The sequence below is a fragment of the Vombatus ursinus genome, unplaced genomic scaffold (assembly GCF_900497805.2).
Source record: "Vombatus ursinus unplaced genomic scaffold, bare-nosed wombat genome assembly UNPS02009062.1, whole genome shotgun sequence".
NCBI lineage: Eukaryota > Metazoa > Chordata > Mammalia > Diprotodontia > Vombatidae > Vombatus > Vombatus ursinus.
In genome coordinates this window covers 18,414,675-18,438,759 of record NW_020948840.1, presented here as the reverse complement: position 1 = coordinate 18,438,759, position 24,085 = coordinate 18,414,675, and the positions used below count along the sequence as shown (strand labels likewise).

General features: G+C 37.3%; 1 protein-coding gene across 2 annotated transcripts in view; it reads left to right on the top strand.

The window, feature by feature from the left end:
• The window catches only part of BABAM2 (BRISC and BRCA1 A complex member 2), a 583,899-nt gene that overhangs the window by 500,545 nt on the left and 59,269 nt on the right, over positions 1-24,085 (top strand). For both annotated transcript variants that reach the window (XM_027850454.1, XM_027850455.1), the window contains exon 11: positions 8,140-8,293. In XM_027850454.1, coding sequence (XP_027706255.1) covers positions 8,140-8,293 — 154 coding nt within the window. The remainder of the gene's footprint in view (positions 1-8,139; positions 8,294-24,085) is intronic.

The window sequence follows — 24,085 nt, the reverse complement described above, 5'->3', positions numbered from 1 at the left end:
GAGACTCTACCTCTCCCTAAGCTCCTTCATAGGAAGGATCACAGGGTGCTGTGATGATTAGTTAACTTTGTAAAATGTTTTTAAAGTAAGTAGTGGCAATAGGAACTCATTTATTCTAAAGTTAGTCTTTTGTTAATTTCAGCTTCCGAGGACTGTACCATAGCTAAGTAAAACTGAAGAGCCAGCCCCTGAACCAGGAACAATGATGACAATGTTTCCTTAATATTTTCTTAAATAAATTTGTTTTGATGTAAGTTACTAAGAACTGAAATGACTTTATTGAACTTACAGAAAATGAGGCTAAAAGGTGGACATTAAAAATCCTAAAAACTCTTTAACTGAAATCAATCGAAATTCACCAATAGAATTGTTAAAGAAATCCCCCATTGACTTTGAATTCAATGTACATGAGTCTAAAAAGCCATGCTTATTGGCTATTTACAAATTACATAATTTTTAAGTCACTCGGAGATAGATTTCCAGAATATAAGACAAATCCTCAAAGAATGGAAAAAAATCAAAAATACCCAAAAAAAAAGGCAACCAGGAAGATATCTGTAGCTATCAATATGTATGCCTATTTTAATTAAATCTGTATGATCATGGTCTGAACATATAAGCTCCCTTTGCTGTTTTTCAGTTGTGTCCAACTTTTTGTTTTTGTTTTTGTTTTGTTTTTTTGTGAGGCAATTGGGGTTAAGTGACTTGCCCATAGTCACACAGCTAGTGAGTGTTATGTGTCTGAGGCTGAATTTGGACTCAGTTTCTCCTGACTCCAGGGCCAGTGCTCTATCCACTGTGCCACCTTGCTGCCCTATGTCCAACTCTTTGTGACCCCATTTGGGTTCTTCTTTAGATACTGAAGTGGTTTGCCATTTCCTTCTCCAGTTCAGTTTTATAGATGAGGAACTGAGGCAAACAGTTTAAGTGACTTATTCTGGGTCACAGAGCCAGTTAAGTGTCTGAGGCCAGATTCGAACTCACGAAGATGAGTCTTCTTTATTCCAGGCTTGGCACTCTATCCACTGCACCACCTAGCTGCCCCTATATTGAAGTTCCCTTGGATGAAAACATGAGAAGGGAACAACTACTTTTAATAGATGGTTTTCTATAGTAGACACATCTTTGTAGCACACAACTAGCTGAGAGGTATAGAGAATAGAAAATTCCATTGTGTTTTTGTTTGTTGATAGAGTTTAAAATAAAAAACAACTGTAAAGACTTTTTTTCTACAAGGTATCTCATGATTAAGTTAAGGACCACAAAAGATTCCATTATAGACTCAGCCACAGAGTGAACTTTATCAATTGATTCTGAATTTCACTGTAAAGGCAGGCATAAAATGGAGAGACTTAATTTTATCAAAGGTATTAACCACTTTTTTGGAGAAGGTACAAATAAGAAATCCAGATAGAAGTTGAGATTTCTTTTGGATGGTAAGATTCTACAGATGTTCCTGTTTGTAAATGATATTGTACTGATTGTATCAAGAACCATTTAGTTCGTATTTCATTTGTCTATACAATTTTTTTATATTCCCAACAACATTTTAAACTCTCTGAGGGCAAAAACCACATCTTATTTTGTGTCTTCCCCAATGCCAAGTATAATACGTAGCACATAGCAGGTGCTTCAGAAGTGTCTGTTGAATTAACAAAAGAAATAAAATAATTCCTTCCAGTCCAAATGAATACAAAAGAAGTTTTGATTAGACTTGGTTGTGATTATTTGGACTAGATATTACATAATATAAAACTGAAAATAATTGATATAGCAAGGAAGTATTCAATCCTCTGGATGAACTTGTAGGTTCAATTCAGTTTAGCAATAATTTGTTAAGTGCCTACTGTGAGAGTCAATAAGCATTTACTAAACGTTCACTACTGTGTACCAGGCACTGTGCTGAGTGCTGGGGATACAAAGAAAAGGCAAAAGACAGTCCCTGCTCTGAAAAATCTCACAGTCTAATGGAGGAAACATCAATGGACAAACAAGTGATATATAGAATAAATTGTAAATAATCAACAGAGGAGGAAGCACTAGAATTAATGGAGAATAGGAAAGGCTTCCTGTAGAAGGTAGGATTTTAGTCAGTACTTAAAAGAAGCCAGGAGAGCCAGGAGTCAGAGTAAGGAAGGAAAGCATTACAAGTATAAGAAACAGCCCATGAAAATGCCTCAAGTACAGAGATGGAAGATCTTGTTTGAAGAACAGAAAGAGGTATCAAAAGAGTACATGGTGGAGTATAAGGTGTCTGAAGACTGGAAGAATTGGGCAGGGGTAGGGTAGAATAGGAGCAGGTTTTGAAGGGCTTTGAATGTCAAACAGAAGATTTTATATTAAATCTAGAAGATAAAGCAGCCACTGGAGTTTATTGGAGCCATAGTCAGACTTTTAGGAAGATTATATTGACAGCTGAGCAAAGAATGGACTAGAGTGGGGAGAGACGTATGGCAGGAAGACCCACCAGCAGGCTATTGCAGTAGTCCACAAGTGAGATGATGAGGGCCTGCACCAGGGTGGTGGCAGTGTCAGAGGAGAGAAGGCGCCATATGCAAGAGTTATTACAAAGGTTAAATTAATAGGCCTTGGCAACAGATTGGGTGTAGGGAATGAGTGAGGAGTCAAAGATGACATCTGTGTTGAGAGCCTTATTGACTGGGACAATGGTGATTTCCTTAATAGTAATGAGGAAGCTTGGAAGATGGAAAAAGTTGGGTGAAGATAATGAGTTCAATTTTGGTCATGCTGACTTTAAGATGTCTGTCTAATGGGCAGTTAGAAATGGGAGTCTGGAGGATGGTAGAGAGGTCTAGATAAGTAGATTTGAAAGTCATTAACATAGAGATGATAATTGAATGCTTGGAAGTCAATGAGATCACCAAGTGAAATGATATAAAGGAAGAAAAGAAGAGGGCCGACAAGAGAGCCCTGTGGAACACCCATCGTTAGCTGATGTGACTTGAATGAAGGTTCAGCCAAGAAATCTAAGAAGGGGTGCTCAGAGAGGTAGGAGAAAGAGGAGAGGGTCACAAACACCAGGAGAACAACAAGCTGAAGTAGGTGATGAACAATGTCAAAGGCTGCAGAGAGGTCAGGAGAAAAAGCCATTAGATTTGGCAACTCTGAGATCATTAGTAACTTTGGAGAGAACAATTTGAATTGAATGATGAGGTCAGAAGTCAGACTGTGGAGAGTTAAGAAGAAAATTAGAGGAAAAAAAGCAAAGGCATCTCTTATAAATGGCTTTCTCAAAGAGTTTAGCCACAAAAAAGGGAGAAAAATGGAATCATAGCTAGTGGTAATGATTGGATCCAGTGAGGGTTTTTTGAGGATGGCATTGACATGGACATGTTTGTAGGCAATGGAAAAGGAACCAGTAAACAAGGAAGGAATGAAGATGATTAAGAAAGTAGAGGTGATAATTGAGGCAATCTGCCTGAGAAGATGGGATGAAAGGGGATCACTTGTGCAAGTAATGTGCTAAGGGGTCAAGATGGAAAAGAAGAGTGTAGCCAGTGCAAAGGTGAAGACCTGAGAAAAAACTAAGGGATCAAGGGGGTACAGATCACAGTAAGGATGAAGAGCAAAGTTTGGAATTACAAGGGAGAAGGAAAGGCTGAATAACAAAAGATTTTAATCAGATAAGGGAATTTCAGAGTTCATAAACATTGAAGAGGAGTATTTGTGGATGATGACAAGATCAAGAGTATGACCATCTCTCTGTTGCTGTAGTGGGATGGAGGAGGTCATGGGAAATGAGCAAGTTGAGAAGCTGGGAGAAAAGGGTATTTGAAGGAGTATGAATATATTGGAGACACATAGTATGAGGACAGGACTTGGTGAGGAAAGAAAGATTGTGAGCTCTGCCATCCTTCAGTGAGCCAGGCACTGAACTCATTGAGGAAAAAAGGTGAGTGTCCTAGAGGTCAGTAAAGTATTAAATATGGATTGAATGAATTGAATATCACCTCATAGGGAAGTGATGGTGGTAGAGTGAGAACCTGGCATTGGGGAACAAAGAATATTCCAACTCCCCCATCTTGATCAGTGAGACGAGAATGAGTAAAAGTACAACAGTGCTGAAAACAGTGACCACGGAGACTGTGTCATCAGGAGGGAACCAGGTCTCAGTGAGAGCCAAAAGATGAAAGTGGAAAGGAAAAGATTTAAGGTGAAAGCAGATTTGTTATCTACTAAGTAAGCCCAGGTTCCAGAGAATATACAGTGGGAGATGTGGGTAGTTTTAGAGTACAACATTGGGGACAGCGGGGAGGGTTTCTGTTCAGATGCTTGGGAATAAAGAATCAAGCAGTAAGAAATGTGGAATGGAGTTTGTATAATGAAAGCCAGGTGTGTGAAACGGACAGGGTGTGACAACTAGACTGAAACTTATTAATTATTGCTGAATGAGTTTGGAAGAATTATTAACACCACTAGGGATTCAAACTCAGAGTGGTGTTTCCCTTTCTGTGACATTCAGGCATCATCCACAGTCTGACAGCAACCTACTTCTCCAGCCTTATATTTTATTACTCCCCAATATGAACCCTCTGTTCTGACCATGGTAGTCTACTCACTGTTGTTCTGGAGCATCAGTGAATCAACAAGTATGTATTAAGAGCCTACGATGTCCCTGGTACCATGCTATGCACTGGGGATGTGAATATAAAAAATGAAATAATCTCCAAACAGAAATAGCCTATATTCTAATAAGGTAGGCAAGTACATATGTAGTTATGTATAGCATAACTGTAAAGGCAATAAATGCAAATATATATATATAATATAGCTCACTATAAGGTATTTTGGGAGGAGAGGGAATTAGCAGTTGAGCAGATCAGGAAAAGTTTCCTGTAGAAAATAGTACCTGAGCTGCTTCTTAAAGGAAGATAGAGAGAGAATCCATTAGGCAGAAGTATACTACACATTCCAACTGTGGCAATGAAGCAGTTTAAAAGCACAGACAAGAGATGGAATATACAGAAGAGAATAAAGTCCAGTTTGATGAGCACAGAGAGCAGAAGGGAGAGTAATAGCCAGTGAGGCTCAAAAAATAGGTTGGAGCCAGGGTATATAAGACTATAAAAGCTAAACAAAGGAGCTTATATTTTATCCTAGAGGTGACAGGAAGCATGTAGAGTTGACTAAGTAGGGGAACAAGGTGGGCAGATCTGTTCTAAGGAAAATCACTTTGGCAGAAGTGTGCAGGTTAACTTGGAGTTGGGAGAGACTTGAAGCAGGAAGACCAAATATAAGACTGTTGCAGTAATCTAGAGAGAGAGAGGGAATGAGAGCCTGAACAAGAAAGTAGAAAGAAGGCATTGGATACAAAGATGTTACAGGTGTAGAAGAAATGACAAGATTTGGCAACTATTTGGATTTGTAAGGTGAGGAACAATGATAAGTCCAGGATGATACCTAGGCTTTGACCTTGAACCTTTAATAAAAATAAGGAAGTTTGGAAGAGGGAAGAGCTTGAGAGGAAAGATGATTTCAATTTTGGACATGTTGAATTTAAGGTATCTCTGGGATGTCCACTTTTAATTATTCAATAGGCAATTGTTGATGTGGGACTGGAGCTCAGGGAGAGACTAGGCTGGATATATATATCTGAGCATCATCTAGATATAGTTATACCCATGCGAGTTGATAAGGTTACCAAAAAAGAGGAGGAGGAGGAGGAGGAAGAAGAAGAAGGAGAGATTTTACGTAGTGGATGCTCAAGAAGTATTTGTTGAATAAATGTATTTTTTTGAAGGTCAAATTTTCTATTCAGCTCTGGTCTTTTCCACAGGAATGCTTGAAAGTCCCCTATTTCATTGAATGACCATTTTTTACGCTGAAGGATTATACTCAGTTTTGCTGGGTAGATGATTCTAGGTTGTAGTCCTAACTCCTTTACCTTCCGGAATATCATACTCCATGCCCTCCAGACCCTTAATGTAGAAGCTGCTAAATCTTGTGTTATCCTCATTGTGTTTCCACAATACTTGATTTGTTTCTTTCTGGCTACTTTCAATATCTTCTCCTTGACCTGGGAATTCTGGAATTTGGCTACAACATTCCTAGGAGTTTTCCTTTGGGGATCTCTTTCAGGAGGTGATCGGTGGATTCTTTCAATTTCTCTTTTGCCCTCTGGTTCTAAAATATCAGGGCAGTTTTCCTTGATAATTTCTTGAAAGATGATGTCTAGGCTCTTTTTTTGATCATGGCTTTCAGATAGTCCAATAATTTTTAAGTTCTCTCTACTGGATCTATTTTCCAGGTCAGTTGTTTTTCCAGTGAGATATTTCACATTCTCTTCTATTTTTTCATTCCTTTGGATTAGTGTTACAGTGCCTTGATTTCTCAAATTGTCCCTATCTTCCAATTTCTCCATTCTGATTTTTAAGGAAGTATTTTCTTCAGTAAGCTTTTGGACTTCCTTTTGCATTTGGCCAATTTTGCTTTTAAGGGCATTCTTCTTCTCATTGGCTTTTTGGACCTCTTTTGCCATTTGGGTTAGGCTATTTTTTAAGGAGTTATTTTCTTCAGTATTTTGGGGGTCTCCTTTAGCATCACTCTCAGTTTTTCCTCAACTTCTCTTACTTGCTTCTCAAAATCTTTTTTGAGCTCTTCCGTGGCCTGGGACCAATTCATATTTTTCTTGGAGGCTTTGGATATAGGAGCTTTGGCTTCATTGTCTTCTTCTGGTTGTATGTTTTGATGTTCTTTGTCATCAAAGTAAGATAATATAGTTCGACTCTTTTTGCGCTGCTTGCTCACGATTCCGGCCAATTACTTGAGTTATAAACTCTTTGTTAAGGTAGGAATCTGTTTCCAGTGTGAAGAATGAACTGTCCCAAGCTTCAGGGGTTTTGTGCAGCTGTTTTCAGAGATATTTCTAGGGACATGTAAATTTTCAGTTCTTCCAAGGTGGTGTGATAAGGGGCGGGGTGTTTACTCCTATCCAGGCCTGTGCTCTGGTCTATGAGCACTCTTTTCTATCTTGAAACTGTGAAGAGGGTTTCCTCTCCACAGCCACTACAAGCTCCACCATGCCAGCGCTCCTTCTCGCCCCAGGACCACCACCCAGAACTGTGACCCAGATCCAATCACGGGCAAAGCAAGAGAATCCTTCACCAGCTGAGAGATCCCTGCAATCTCCCTCTAATCAGCCACTCGATTCCCCCTCAGTCTGTGAGCTGGAAGCTCAGGAGGCAGCTGCTGCCCCCACTGAGCTCGGGGACTGGAGCTGAGACCCCTGGCTTCTCTCTTTCACCACAGACACAGACTTTTCCCACTGACCTTCTAAGTTGTCTTTGGCGTTCATGGGTTGAAAAGTCTGGAAACCGCCACAGCTGCCCAAGATTCAGTCCTCTGAGGCCTGCTCCAGGCTCGCTGTGGCATGTGCGCCCACGCCACACTGTACTCCTCTCCCAGCCTGGCACAATATACCTTTGTGATCTACCATCCAGGTTATCTTGGGCTGGGAATTTGTTTCACTCTGTCTTTTTGTGGGTTCTGCTGCTCCAGAATTTATTTAGAGCCATTTTTTATAGGTATTTGGAGGGGCATGGGGGAGAGCTCAAGCAAGTCACTGCTTTTACTCTGCCATCTTGACTCTACCCCCTAAATGAATTTTTTTAAACTTAACCCAACACTACCCTTCTACTTATCTAAACCATCCTTTAAGACCCAGCTCACGTCTTGTCTTCTCCGAGCACTCTCTCCTTTCTCTGAGTTTCTGTAGTACTTATCAGTCATTAATCACATAACATGTACTCAAGTTACCTTATACTGTTAGTAAACTTTTCATGTAGATCTCACTTCATTCCACTAGATAATAAACTTCTTAAGACCTTAAACTGTGTCTCAGATGTCTCTGTCTATAGCACAGAATCAAGCACAGGTGCCAGGATGAAGAAATGACAACCAGGGCAATATAAAGAGGCTTGCCCTAAGCCGTACGACTAATCACTAGCAGAGCTGGAACTAGAATCCCATCCTAGCCATATAATGTTAACTCAGTTCAGGTCTGGTAATTAATTATGGCTTTAGCCTGAAGTCAAATGAAGCTGAGAAAATGTCTTCACTTCCATCAACTCATTTACTGTTTTTCTTTTTCTTTTCTTTTTTTTTTTTTTGTCTTTGCAGTTGACCTTCCCCTGTATTTTCCTCGAGACCAGCCTACTCTCACCTTCCAATCAGTCTACCACTTTACCAGCAGTGGACAGTTGTACTCTCAGGCCCAGAAAAATTACCCATACAGCCCACGATGGGATGGCAATGAGATGGCCAAGAGAGCAAAGTAAGTAAAATTTACTCTTCCACTCAAGTGTAGCTTTTTATCTTATCTATCCACATCCTAAAGGATCTGGAACATGAACGTACACACATATGTATGTATATGTATATATAAATATGTTTATATATCTTCAAAATTCGAAGAAGCTGTAATTTACTGTGGGTGCTGCTTCCACTGATAAAGATCACAACCCAGCTGTCATTGAGCAAAGTTTTCATGAGTCCCTATAGCCAAAAACTTCATCTCTTAGTGACTAAGGTGGCACCAAGCACCTCCCAGCTTATGGTGGCTGGTCCTTAGACAATGGATAACACTGGGATTGATCCTCTTCGAGGGACCTGCCAGAGTTGTGCTACACTAATCAGTCAGTCAATCATCAGGCATTTATTAAGCTCTTGCTTTGTGCCAGGCACTGAGCTAAACTCTGGGAATACAAAAAAAAAGCAAACAATAGCACCTGCCCTAACAGAGTCTGTATTTCAATTGGCAGGGGCAGATGGGGTGAGCAACATGTAAATTTCTAAGTACGTAGTAGCTAATATTTCTATAGCACTTATTATATGCTAAATGCTTTATAATTTTTATCTCATATACTAAAAATAATAATAGCTAATATTTCTATACTGCTTACTCTGTGCCAGGCACTGTGCTAGGTGCTTTACAATTATTGTCTCATTTGATCCTTACAAGAACTCTGAGAAGCAGGTGTTATTATTATCCCCATTTTACAGATGAGGAAAGTGAGGCAAACAGAGGTTAAGTGAATTGCCCAGGATCACACTGCTACAAAGTTTCCAAGACCAAATTTGAACTCAGATCTTCCTGCCTCCAGGCTCAGTGCTCTATACATACAGAGTACATAGAAAGTAATCTGAAAGGAGAAGGGATTAGCAACTGGGGAAAATCAAAAAGGCCTCCTGTGGAAGGTAGATCCTAATTTGGGTCTTGAAGGAAGTCAGGGAAAGTAAGAGGTAGGGATGAGGAATTAGGTCTGGGGGACAGTTTGTACAAAGGCATAGAGAGGAATTGGAATGTTGTGTACAAGGAACACATCATAGTTGCACTTAGCTATATTATGGAGAGCACATGGAAGGGAGAATGGTATAAAAAGATTGTAAAGGTAGGAAGAGGCCAGGTTGTAGAAGGTTTTAAATACCAAACAGAGGACTTTATATTGATCCTGGAGGCAACAGAGAACCACTGGACCTTATTGTGGTTGGAGATGGTAACCCCACTCCGCAGGAGTGATATCATTAGATCTGTGCTTTGGAAAGGAGCAGCTAAGTGGCAAGGCAGATAGAGTGCTGGGCCTAGAGTCAGGAAGACTCATCTTCCTGAGTTCAAATCTGTCCTCAGACATTTACTGGCTGGGCAAGTCACTTAAACTGTTTGCCTCAGTTCCTTGTTTGTAAAAATGAACTGGAGAAGTAAATGGCAAACCACTCTAGTATTTTTGCCAAGAAAATCCCAAATTAGGTCGTAGAGAGTCAGACATGACTGAAAAACTACTTCATATAACATAACATAACATGCTTAGGAAAAATCATCTTGACAGTTGAGTGGAGGATGGATTGAAGAAAGGAGAGGCATGAAGCAAGGAGAGCAGTTAGAAGGCTCTTGTGCTAGTTGAGGCAAAAAAATAATGAGGGCTTGTATGAGTAGCTATATAAGTGTAGAGAAGGGATGTATAGAAGAGATGTTATAAAGGGAGAAACAGCTAGATTTGACAGTGGAATGGATATGTGGCATGAGTAAGAGTGAGGAATTTATGACACTATGTTTATGGTCTTGAGTGAATAGGAGGATTGTGGTATCCTCAGCAGTGATAGGGAAATTCAGAAGTGATAATTGTTTAGGGAGAAAAATAATGAATTCTGTTTCATACATGTTGAATTTGAGATGTATATCCAAGAGGCAGCTGGAGATGTGTATATAGCTCAGGAGAGAGACTAGGGCTGGTTATTTAGAGGTGAAAATCATCTGTATAGAGGTGATAATTGAACTCATGGAAGCCACTGAGATCACCAATCAAGCAAAATAGAGCAAATAGAGATAAAGAAAAAAAAAAGGTGGTGGATACCAAAGAAGGTGGTTATGACAGCAAAGGCAACTGAAAAGGAATGGTCAGACATAAAAGAACCAGTAAAGATTAATGTCACAAAAACCTAGAGAGGAGAGACTATCCAGGAGAAGAGGATCAGACGTGAAGCAAAACATCAGTATCAAATGTTTCAGAAAGGTTAAGGAGAATCAAGATTGAGAAAAATTGGCCATCAGATTTGCCAATTAAAAGATCAGTGGAAACTTTGGAGAGAGTAGCTTCAGTTGAACACTCAGGTTGGAAACCAGATTGCCAAGGATTTAGAAGAGACGAAGAGGAGAGAAAATGGAGGCACCAATTGTAGGCAACTTTTTCGAGTTTAGCCACAAAGGAGAGGAGAAATATAGGATGATAGCTAATAGGGATGAATAGATCAAGTGACAATTTTTTTTAAAATGAGGGAAATACAGGAGTTTGTAGGCAGCAGAGAAAAATCCAGCATAAAGTGAAAAATTTAAGAAAGAGAGAAAATTTGACAAAATGCAACACCCATTCCTATTAAAAACACTAGAGAACATAGGAATAAATGGAGATTTCCTTAAAATGACAAGTAGTACCTATCTAAAACCATCAACAAACATTGTCTATAATGGGAATAAACTAGAAGCCTTCCCAGTAAGATCAGGAGTGAAGCAAGGTTGTCCATTATCACCTCTGTTATTCAATATTGTATTTAAAATGCTATCTATAGCAATAAGAGAAGAAAAGAAATTAAAGAAATTAGAATAGGCAATGAGAAAACAAAAGTATCACTCTTTGCAGATGATATGATGTACTTAGAGAATCAACTAAAAACTAATTGAAATAATTAACAACTGTCAAAGTTACAGGCTATAAAATAAGCTCACATAAATCATCAGCATGTCTATATATTACCAACAAAGTCCAGCAAGAAGAAATAGAAAGAGAAATTCCATTTAAAACAACTGTAGACTGTATGAAATACTTGGGAGTCTGCCTGCCAAGACAAACCTGGGAAGTATATGAACACAATTACAAAACACTTCTCAGACAAATAAAGTCAGATCTAAGCAATTGGAAAAATATTAATTGCTCATGAGTAGGCTGAGCTGATACAATAAAAATGACAGTTCTACCTAAATTAATCTACTTATTCAGTGCCATACCAATCAAACTACCAAAAAATATTTTGTAGAACTAGAAAAAATAATAACAAAACTCATCTGGAAGAATAAAAGGTTAAGAATATCAAGGGAATCAATAAAAAAAATGTGAAGGAATTTGACCTCCCCATACCAAATCTCAGACTTTATTAAAAAGCAGTCATCATCTAAACAAATCTGGTACTGCCTAAGAAAGAGAGTGGTGGATCAGTGGAATAGGTTAGGTTCACAGTACATTATAGTAAATGACTATAGTCATTTACTGTTTGATAAGCCCAAAGATCTAAACCTTAGGGACAAAAACTGCTGGGAACACTGGAAAACAGTATGGCAGAAACTAGGTAGAGACCAACATCTCACACCATATACCAAGATAAAGTCAAAATGGGTACATGATTTAGACATAAAGGGTGATTCCATAAGAAAATTAGGAGAGCATGGAATAGTTTACCTGTCAAATCTACGGATAAGGGACGAATTTATGACCAAACAAGATATAGAGAGCATTGCAAAATATAAAATGGGTAATTTTAATTATATAAAATTAAAAAGCTTTTGCAGAAACAAATCACATGGAGTAGTGATGTCAAACTGGAATGGAAACGGGGACCACTAATCTATACATAGGGATCCTTACAAGCCACTTATAGACTTAGTTTTAAAATGTAATGTTATCTTTGTTTTATTGTATTTTTATTTATTTTGTTAAATATACCAGATTAGACTTTAATCTGGTTTAAGGACATTAAGGGCCTGTATGTTCAAGACATCTAGCATAGAGGGAGAAGAGAAGAGAGCCTGTGAGAGAGCTCTTTGGAAAGGCATGAAAGTAGGAAGAAGAATTAGTCAAGAAGACTGAGAATGAGCAGTCAGAAAGGTAGGAGTAGAGAAGGAAAAAGTAGGGTCAACAACTAGAGAGAAGAGAACATCAAGTTGAAGAGGATGATCAGCAGTGTCAGAAGCTGCAGAGAGATCAAGAAGGATGTTGACTGAGAAAAGGACATCAAATTTGGCAATTGAGAGATCATTAGTAACTTTGGGGAAAGCCATTCCAGTTGAATGATGAGGTTGGAAGTCGGATTGTAGACAGTTAAAAGAGTGAGAAGAAAGGCAGTGGAGGCATCTGTTGTTTGTAGTTAGTAGGGGAACAGCCAGTTGACAGGGAGAGATTAAAGATAAAAGAGTGGGGATGACAAGGAGTGACCTGCCAGAAAAGACAGCATGTCATGGGATCCCTTGTGCAAGTAGAGGGAATTGCCTTGTCAAAAAGGGTCACGTCATTTTGTGAGACTGGGCCACAGTAGCAAAAAGCATCTTCGTGATGTGAGATGAAGAGGAGAATAGAAGGGAGAGATCTTGATGAATGGCCTTTTTTTTTTTCTTTCAGTAGGAAAAGGTTTTTTTTGTTTGGTTTTTGTTTGTTTGGTTTTTTTTGTTTTGTTTTGTTTTCAGTAGGAAACAGTTCTCAATCTGAAATGGTTAAGGGAGAGAGAGTTGTGGGAAGTTTGAAGATGAATGAAAAGGTCATCTAGTCCAGCCTTTTCATTTTACAGAGGAGGAAATGAAGCTCAAAGGTGTTAAGTGACTTGTCCAAGTTACATGGCTAAGATGTGTGTGAGGTTAGATTTTAACCCTAGTAGTCCTGATTTCAAGCACAGTGCTTTATCCACTTTTATATTTATGTACTGTTCAAAGGTCCTAAACCTGGCAGAAAATTTACTAATTTGCTGCCTAATTTAGGATCTTCAAAGTTGTCTTGGCAGGGGAGTTACAGTTTGGCGGGGATAGATGCCTACCCTTATGGATGAGAGGTCCAGATGTATGTGCCAGTGGTGCCCATGAACCTGTGCACCTATCTTTGCCAGTCTGGCAGGCATATGATCAACAATGAATGAAGTGGATTATGTGGCTTAAAGGTACATCAATGCTTCGATGGAGCCATGATCTCATCAATATATAAACTCCCTCTCCCAGATTAGATTACAATCCATTTTAGATTTTAGATTTCAAAGTCTGTCCCTTTTAAGTGACCATAAAGACCTTCTCTTGAGGGAGTCTTACTGGTGTTTGCAGGATCATTTGCAAGCAAGAATACCTTAATAACCAAGTAGATATAGAAATGATAAGCTTGATAAAATAATTTTAATTCACACTTGATGAAATAAATAAAAAATATTTATTAAATTCTTGCCATGTGTTGATCAGTAAGCTAAGTGCTGGAGCTATAAATAAAAAAAAACATGGTCCCTCAAAAAGTTTTAGTATTAATGGAAGAGATAACACACAAAAGGGAATGGTGACCAGGGAGGGGCACTTTGATTCCTAAAGTTACAAGAATGGTGAGTGGACAATTGGAAAGTAGATTGACATACCCCATCCAGGAACAGGGGCAGAGTTGATTTGAGTCCGGAGTATAGTAAATCATGGCTAGGGCTTTTCCTGGAATGATGATTGAGAGAGGCAATCACCATCATGAGAGAAAACTGTAGGTCAGGAAGGCAGCTGATGAGGAGAAAGCTGGAGAGGCTATATAATTTTCCAAGTACTTAGCTCACAACAACCTTGTGTGATAGGTCACACAATTATTATTTTCCCCATTTTATAAATAAGGAAACTGCCTCTATAATGCCCAAGTCTGGTATTTTCGTTTTTGAAATGGCAGTGACTTGTGTAGGTTGAAGGGTACCCAAGGGAAGGAATTGTACAGCAAGTTCCATATTTGTAATGTTTAGCACATTACAATAGTCTGATAATTTTCTGGTTTTTTTCTGTGCATATATATACAATACATTTTGAGTAGATAGGCATTTTATTTGTGGTGTGTGTTATGTAGACTGAACCAGACATTTCTGTGGGGTTTCCATGGCAAAGGAATCTTGTTTTTTTCTTAAGCAGACAGTTAAGCATGCATGAATTGAGCATTTAAGAAGCTGTAGGCCATAAGCTATGATTTCAGTATAGGAATATTGTAAGTGAAGCTTGTTTATCTTAACAGATTAACTTGGAGTGTCTAAAGACATTTGCTTTATGTTAACACCACTCTAAAGGAAACATCTGAAGTGACCTTAAAAAAGTAGCAGCTTTTCTCCTACAGGGGAGAGGGATCTATTTAAATGCAGTAAGAGAAAGACAAAGACGATATCACATACTGGCAAAAAGAAATAATAAAAAGACAGGCTAGGAACTTGAAGCATTTGGCAACTGGAATTATGCTTTTGTTCTGCCTGAAGGCAACAAGTGACAGATCTAACCCGGAAAATCACCTCCACAGAGATATTTACAGTCAGTGAGGAGGGTTGAAGAGGTCAAACGCAACATTGCTAAATTGTCTTGTTTGTCTTATGAAAATATTTGTATGTCAGGAGTGGGTAAAAGACTGTAATTCATCCAGGGAACTCTGTAGAGGATATAAACACTCTCACGGCTTTTGTAGAGCAGTAAAACTCCCTGAGTAGAGTCAGCTGTTTATTCTGTTTTTGGAATAAAATTATAAGCATAGAAACTTAGAAAGGGACACAACCCTGCACTGCCCATGACTCTTACTGCCTGTCACTGACCAAACATATTCCTATGTTCATTGAATTTGAATGAAATTCTCTCATGACAGTTAAGGAAACCCTGTCTCTTAAAGTAAAATACACTACCAAGCCATGATAAGAAATATACCCCTTCATAATATTCACATTCATTTTAGTGAAGTTTGAGTCATAGTTCCAAATTGCTTTCTAGAATGGCCAGACCAATTTATAATTCCACCAACAATGAATTAACGTGCCTTTTTTTTTTAAATTAATTTTTTTACAAGCATTTATTTTTTCTCTCTCTTCCTTCTTCCCTCCCTCCCCCATTCCTGGCTTGGTAAACAAAACAAAACAAAGAAACAAAAAATAAAAGCCCTTGTAACAAATATGCATAGTTAAGCAAAACAAATTCCTGTATTGGCCATGTCAGAAAATGTGTCTCACCTTACACTCTGAATCTATCACCTCACTATCAAGGAATAGGTAGCATTCATCATCAATTCTCTGGAGTCATGGTTGATCATTGTATTGATAAGAATTCCCCAGACTTTTAAAATTGTTCATTTTTACAACATTGTTGTAGATAAATAATTCTCCTTGTTCTGCTCAATTAATTCTTATTAGTTCATGCAAGTTTTCCCAGGTTTCTCTAAAACTATATTAATCATTTCTTGTAGGATGGTAATATTCCAGTACATTCATATACTATTACATATACATATAATATTCCCCAATTATCAGACACCCCCTTAGTTTTATCAGGTTCTTTGCTACCACAAAAAAAGACATACCATAAAAATTTTTGTACATATAGGACCTTTTCTTCTGTCTTTAATCTCTTTAGGTTATAGGATTCATAATAGAATTGCTAGTATGCACAATTTAGTAATATTTTGGAACATTGTTCCAAATTGTTTTCCAGAATGGTTATACCAATTCATATCCCCCAGCAACAGGGCATTAATATGCCTGTTTTCCTAAAGCCCCTTCAACATTTATCACTTTTCTTTTTTGTCAACTTTGCAAGCTTGAGGTGAATCTCAAAGTTGCTTCAGTTTTCATTTCTCTAATCATTAGTGATTTGGAGAATTTTTTTCACGTGGCTGTTGTTGGCTTGGATTTCTTTGAAAACTACCTGTTTTTGTATACTTTGACCTTTTGTGATTTGGAAAAATGACTCTTATTGTTATAAATTTGAATACACACACATACACCTTTATCAGATAAACTTGCTGCAAAGATTTTTTCCTATTTATTTGCCTCCCTTATAATTGCAGCTACATTGATTTTGTTTGTGCAAATCCTTTTAAACTTTATGTAGTCAAAATTAGTCATTTTATTTTCTGTGATCTGTTCTATCCCTTGTTTGGTCATGAAATTTTCCACTAGCCATACAACTAAAAAATAATTTCATCCTTGGTCCTCCAGTTTATTTATGATGTCAATATTTATATCTAAGTCATATATCCATTTGGCGCTTTTCTAGGTATATGGCATGAGATGTTGATCTATACTTAGTTTTTGCCATATTGCTTTCCAGTTTTCCCAGCAATTTTAGGCAGTTTAATGAGTTCTTACCACAATGGCTGGGGTCTTTCAGTTTGTCAAATACTAGACTATTACATTTGGTTTTGTTTTTTCTGTAGTCTGTGTACCTAATCTGTTCTATTGATCAACCTTTCTAATTATTAGTGATTTAGGATATTTTTTCATATGATTTTTAATAGCTTGGATTTCTTCCTTTGAAAATTGCTAGTTTGGGCCATTTATCAATTGAGGAATGGCTGTTACTTTAACAAACTTGAATCAGTTCATTATATATCTTAGAAATGAGATCTTTATCAGAGAAACTTGCCACAAAGGTGGTTTTTTCCTAGTTATTTCTTCTCTCCTTCATTCTTTTCTGGACTTTGGTCCTGATTCTCTGGACTTCTTTCTTTCTTTCTCTAACATGTCTGGACAGCCTTCTTACCCTGGAAAATTACTTATCCTAGGTGTCCCTTTCTTCTAAGCAGTCAGTTCCTTCTAGAAACTACATTTTTAGAATAATGCCAAAGCCAGTCATGTTCACGCCTTCATTTTTCTCTGGGTTCTGCTCCTGATGGCTTTCCCCACCATGCTTCCATCCCCCATGCAAGTACCTTCCTTCCCCACCCTTTTACCTTCCTTTTATGTGTTGTCTTACCCAATTAGAAACTCCTTGAGAGCAGGAACTGCCTTTCTTTTTGCTTTTTTTTTTTTAATTCTATATGCTTGTGAGATTGAGGAGAAAATAAATATTTATATATTTATATAAAGCTTATTATGTGCCAGGCACTGTCTCTAGCACTTTACATATATATTATCTCATTTGATCCTTATAACAACCCATTAGAGGTAGGTACTGTATGTTTGAGGAAACTAAGGCACAGAAAGGTTAAATCACTTGCCTAGGGTCACACAACTACTAAATGTCTCAGGCAGATTTGAACTCAAGTCTTCCTAAAGCCAAGTGCTCTATGCACGCTGCTGCCTACCTACTTAGTATAGTGCCTAACATCCAGTAAGTTCTTAATAAAGTTTATTGACTTGGCTTGACCTGTTTTTCTTCTAATAGTAGGTTTTTTTGTGCAAAAAATCTTCAGTTTTATGTAATTGAAATTAGCTGTTTATCTTCTGTGATATTCTCTGTCCTCTGTTTGGTTATGAGCTCTTACCTTATCCATAGATCCAAAAGGGAATTTCTTCCTTTTTTCTCTAATTTGTTGATGGTATGACCTTTTAGTATCTTTGTCAAGAAAACTCCTATGGAGTCACAAAGAGTTGCACATGACTGAAGCAACTGAACAACAAAAAAATGACCTTTTTTAATCTAAATCATGTATCTGTTTGAAAGGTGTTGATCTAAGCCTAATTTTAGCCAGACTGCTTTCCAGTTTTCCTCACAGTTTTTGTTGAATCACAGCTAAGGTCTTGGAATTTATCAAATGCAAAGCTACTAATTTTCATTTGCTTCATTTATGTTATATACCTAATTGTTCTATAGATTGATTTATTATTAACCAGGACTAAGTCATTTTTATGATTACTGCTTTGTAGTCCAGTTTGAGATCTGTTATTGCTAGGCCCCCTTCTTTCCCACCTTTTTTTCATTATTTCTCTTTTTATTCTTGACCTTTTGTTCTTCCAAATGAATTTAAATTTTTTTAGCTCCATGGTAGTTTGATGAGTATAACACTTAATAAATAAATTTAGGCATTATCATTTTATTATGTTAGTTCAGCCTACCTTTGAACAATTAATATTTAGATCTGTCTTTAGGTAAATGTTTTGTAGTTGAATTCATATAGTTTCTGTGTAATAGGCAGACTCCTAAATATTTTATACGTTCTGTAGTTATTTGGGGGGAATTTACCTTACATTTCCTACTGGGTTTTATTGATGATATGTATAAATGCTGATGATTTATGTGGATTTATCTTATGTCCTGAAATTTTATTAAAGTTATTGTTTCAATTAATTTTTTTTGTTTACTCTCCAGGGTCTTTATCAAATTAGTAATTGTATGATTATGGAAATGAAAATGAATAAAGAAATTATAAAAGACAGTTTCAGAAAAACCTAGGAAGCCTTATATGAACTGATACAGTTTATACAACAGCATTGTATAGTCAAACAACTTTGAAAGATTTAACTCATCAATGCAAAAACTGATCACAATTCCCTATTGAATAAAGATGAAGCATGCTACCTACCTCCAAACAGAAAAGTGATGGATTTAGGATTTAGAATGAAAAAGACTTTTTTGGACATGTCTAATGTAAGAATTTGTTTTGCCTGACCATGCATCTGTTACAAGGGTTTTTCCTTTTTTTCCCCAAGTAAGGGAGAGGGGTGGGAGAGAAAATAAAATTTTGTTCATTGACATTTTTTTAAAAGTATGCCAAAGGAGGCTACACTGAAGTAATTGAAGATGTTTAGCCTCCAGAAGAAAGACTTTGCAAGAGACACCATCACCATCTGCAAGCTTTCAAAGGTCTAGCACACAGAAGAGGAAGTTGCTTTGTTTTATTTGGCCCCAAAAGGCTTCAGAAGTAAGAACAACAACTAGACTACTTTGGCTAGATAGAAGTCAAATGTTCTTAACAATAAGAGCTATACAAAAATAGGTCAAGCTCTCTTGGGAGGGAGAGGCCTCTCCATCTCTTTAGGTCTTCAAGCAATAGCTGAATGTCTACTTACTGGAGATGTAGCTGATAGAATCCTTGATTGGCTATGGAATGGACTAAATGCTCTCTTTCCCTCAGTTGTCCCTTCCAACTCTTTATATTCTGTGGTCTCTAAGTCCAATGATCGCTCCGCTGTATCACTTTGCCTTCCCTTACAGTTTTCATTAACAATCTCTGAATATAACTCCCCTCAATCGTTCATATTTTAAACTTAAAGTAAAGAAATCTTAGCACTTGGAGAAAAGTACCACATCAGTCTGAACATAGCCTATGCTCTTCTCCCCAATATGATTTATACAAACCTGAAGTATGGTCTCTATTTGTCTGTGTTTGTCCAACATAGGATCATGTAACTAGAGCTAGAAAAGACTCCAGGGGCCTTTTTTTCTTTACTCTGTTTTGACTCTTCTTAACATAAGTATCAAGAACACTTTTTTTTTTATCATAGAAATAATTTAGTAGACTCCCTTCTTTTCCAATTATTCCAGTTTATGGAATATTAGGAGTTGTTCTTTGAATGTTTGATACGCTGCTCTTTTAAATCCATCTGGTCTTGGAGTTTTTCTCTGGAAGGTCAATTATGGCTTTTAAATTTATTTTTCTGAGATTAAGCTGTTTTAATTCTTTTGACTTGTTATGTTTATCTGGAAATTTTGTGTTTTTATAAATATCCACATAGTTCATTTAATTTCTCAGTTATATTTGTCTATTTGTTGTAATAATTTCTGATGATTTCTGTTATTTTTCCTTTATTGTGAATTTTCCTTTTTTATTTTTTGATACTGATCTATTGCTTTTCCTCTTTTTAATCTAATTAGCTAATGGCTTGTTTTATTACTTCTTTTTTAATTATTAATTTAGTACTTTTTATTTTCAGTTTTGTTATTTCCATTTTGGTATTCAGTTGGAGGGTTTTGACTTGTTGATTTTCTAGGTCTTTTTAGTCATATACCCAATTTACTGATCTGTGCTTTCTTTTGTTCATGAAATTGTTTAGAGCTATAAATGTTCTACTGTGGATTACTTTGGCTGCCTAAGGTTGCTCATGTTGCTGTGTGTGCTCATGGTTGCCATTTTCTTTAATGCAATGATATATTCTGTGATTTGTTCCTTAACCTACCAATTCCTTGGAATTAAGTTACTTATTCTCTGATGATTTTTAATCCTTTCTTCATTCGTCCTTTATTGAATATTATTTTCATTTCATCATGGTCAGTAAAGGATGTATTCAATATTAATGTTTTTCTGCATTTGTCTGTGAGGTTTTTATGCTGTAACACATGGTCAGTTTTTGTAAAGGTTCCATGACAAGCTGATAAATATGGATGCTCCTTTCTATTCCCATTTGCCAGAGATCTTTTATATCTAACTTTCCTAAAGTTCTTTTCAGGTCCCTAACTTCTTTCTTGTTTATTTTTTGTTAGATTTGTCTAGATATGAAAGGGATACATTGAGTTCCCAGATTCTTATAGTCTTACCATCTGTTTCTGTCCTATAACTTGTTCACTTTTTCCTTTAAGTATTTAGATGCTATGCCATTTGGTGTATATATATTCAGTATTGATATTAATTCATGATCTATGATAACTGTCAGCATAATGTAACATCCTTGTTTATCTTGTTGCTATTACCTGATCAGAGATCATTATTGTAACCTTTTTTGGTTCAGCTAAAGCATAATAGATTTTGCTCCAACCTCTTACATTAATACTTTGTGCATTTTAAAGTTTCAAGTATATTGTTTATAAATAGCATATTGTTGGTTTCTCCTTTCAAATACATTCTGCTTTTATCTTCTGTTTTATGGGTGAGTTCATCACATTCACAGTTATGATTGTTAATTATGTATTTGTTTCTGCCATATGCTCTTATACTTTTTCCTCTATTTCCCCTGATTCTCTTTTTTTATGAGAGGGAGAGAGAGAGAGAGAGAGGATGAGAAAGGATGGGAAATTAGTGTGCTCAACACCAGTGCTCTATACTTAATGTAGTCTACTTTTGCCTCTCTTCTCCTTGACCAGACCCCAAATACAAGGTTTTTTCCTCCCTTTGTTCCTTTTTTTCTCTGATCTCCTCTCCAAGGTTAGAGTTTCTTTTTCTTATGACTAATTCCTCTCTGAATACCATCCCTCTTATTCCTCCCTCTTCTTGTTTCCTTGGTCAATTGAATGTATTTCTATACCAGATTCATTGTGTATGTGTAATCAGTTCAGATTAAAATAAATTTTAAGACCCACCAGATATCCTCACCCCTTCCTCATTATTTGTATAGTTTTCTACTTTTATACCCTAATTATATGAGATAACAAGTTCCCCTGGAGGGGCAGCAAGGTGGCACAGTGGATAGAGCGCAGCCCTTGAGTCAGGAGGACCTGAGTTCAAATCTCGCCTCAGACACATAACACTCACTAGCTGTGTGACTCTGAGCAAGTCACTTAACCCCAATTGCCTTGCCAAAAACATAAAATAAAATTTTTTTTTAAAAGTTCCCGATTTTCTTCCTCTTTTTTCCTTATTGTATTCATTTTCCCCTCCCTTTTCTTCTTTTTAAGATCTTCAGAAAAATGACAAAACTACTTCCAGGCTCTCTGTCTCATTTAAGTCCTTCTATGACCCTAGGGACATTAAAATCCTAAGGAAGCACTTATATCTTCTCCCTGTTAGAGGGTAAATATGAACACTTCATTCCATTTTAAAATGACTCACTTTTATTTACATATACATATATATATATGTATATCTTTGAACCCCAGTGTTCGAATTTCAGAATTCATAAGTCTTCTATTTTATTAAAGGTTTATTTTTCTCTGTGTAGCATTATACAGACAGTTCTCGCTTTACTTACGTGGACCATTCCACAGATCTCTGCGTAAAATAATTTTTATATAATGGAAATTTGCCCACAGACATGGAGCAGGGAGAGAAGAAGGGAGACAGAAAGGGAGCATTACACCCATGGAGGGAGGGGGGTCAGCCTATGGTTCAAGAACACTTGGGTGCTGAGGGACAGATACACAATACCCAAGTGCAGACAGACAGAAGACAGCCGTGCAGAGGCCGTACATGCAGACAGATGGGTGGAACAGGGCAAAGGTCTCCTCTCGCAGCCTCAAAAGCCTCAAGCCAAGCCCTTGATCCACTGGCAGCAGTGGTGGTCTCTCTGCACATCCATTCTTCTGCTTTCAATTAGAGGAGGGATATTTTAGATTTTTTTTTTTTTGGTAGAGAGGGGGGAGGCGATGGAGTGCCTAGCTGAGGAGCAGGATCAGAGAGAGAGAGAGAGCATAGTACTGTTTAGTAAAGTTAATATAAAGTTTTTTTGGGAATGCAAATTTCTTTCAGAGTTCTTTATGTAAAGCCATATTGCATAATGCAAATTTACATCAAGTGTGACCTGTCTGTACTAAGTTTTACTGAGTAAGTCATTAGTTTTATCTTTAGCCTCTATCTTTTCTCTTTTGGAATATCATAGACCAAACTCTCCACTTCTTTAGGTGGTAGTTGCCAAGTCTTGTGTGATGCTGACTTTGAATCCTCAGTTCTTGCACTCTTTCTTTCTGACTATTGAGTCTGTCTACCTCAAGTCTCTGCCCACTCCAATCCATCCTCCATTCAGCAGCTAAAGTCATTTTCCTAAAGCTCAGGTCTGACCACGTCAGCCCCCTACTCAATAAACTCCAGTGGCTTCCTGTCACCTCCAGGATCAAATACAAAATTCTCTGCCTCACATTCAAAGCCCTTCATAATGTAGTCCTCTTCTACTTTTCCACTTTTCTTATACCTTACTCCTCACCATGTATGCCTTTATCCAATGATACTGACTTCCTTACTGTTCCATAAGCAAGATACTTCATCTCTTACCTCCCAGAATTTTCTCTGTCCCCTATGCCTGGAATTTTCTCTTCCTCAACTTTATCTACTAGATTCCCTGACTTCCTTTAAGTCCCAACTAAAATCCCATCATCTACAGGAAACCTTTCCTAACCCCTCTTAATTCTAATACCTTCCCTCTATTATTTCATATTTATCATGTGTATAGCTTGTTTGTGTTTATGCTTATTTATTTATTTTCTCTCCCATTAGATTGTGAAATCCTTGAGTTCAGAGCCTATCTTTTGCCTCTTTCTGCATCTCCAACACTTAGCAGAGTACTTGCACATAGCAAATACTTAATAAATGTTGTTTGATTAACTTCTTGATGTATTTTTTCTTTTACCTGGAAGCTCTGGATTTGGCTTATGATGTTTCTGGGATGTTTCATTCAGGGATTTCCTATAGGCAGTTACTAGTGAGTTTTTTTTTTCACTTGGCCCTCTGATTCTGATAGGTCTGGGCAGTTTTCCTTTATGATTTTTTCTCTTGCTTCATTTCTTCCAGGAATTCTAGTTGACCTTGTGACCAAGCTGTGTTTTGCTTTGAGACTTGGCTTATAAGATGATGTGGATTTATTCTCTTCTGAGTTTGTATCTTTAATGTCCTTCTCTCCATAATACTTTTTATTGTTAGTATCTTTTTTATTTGTTTATTCACTCTTCTAGCCTTACTCCTGAACTAGAACTTTGCGTTAGGAACAGGTTCTGTGCGTTTCTGGAGGGAATGTTGGAGTCTTACATAGTCCTGGTTTGTTTTAGCTAGTATCCTGTTGCTGTGTTCTTCAAGGATCTTGGAGATAGCTAAGGCCAGGGAGCTTCAGATTTTGAGCATATTCTTAACAACCTGCTCTGAATTTTACAATCTCTGGACTTTAGTTTGGGTGTGAGCAGTACAACTACAGACCTATCCTTGGGTAGGTATCTCTGTCCTGTAGATTATTATTAGCACCAGCGTCTGTCAGCTCTCTG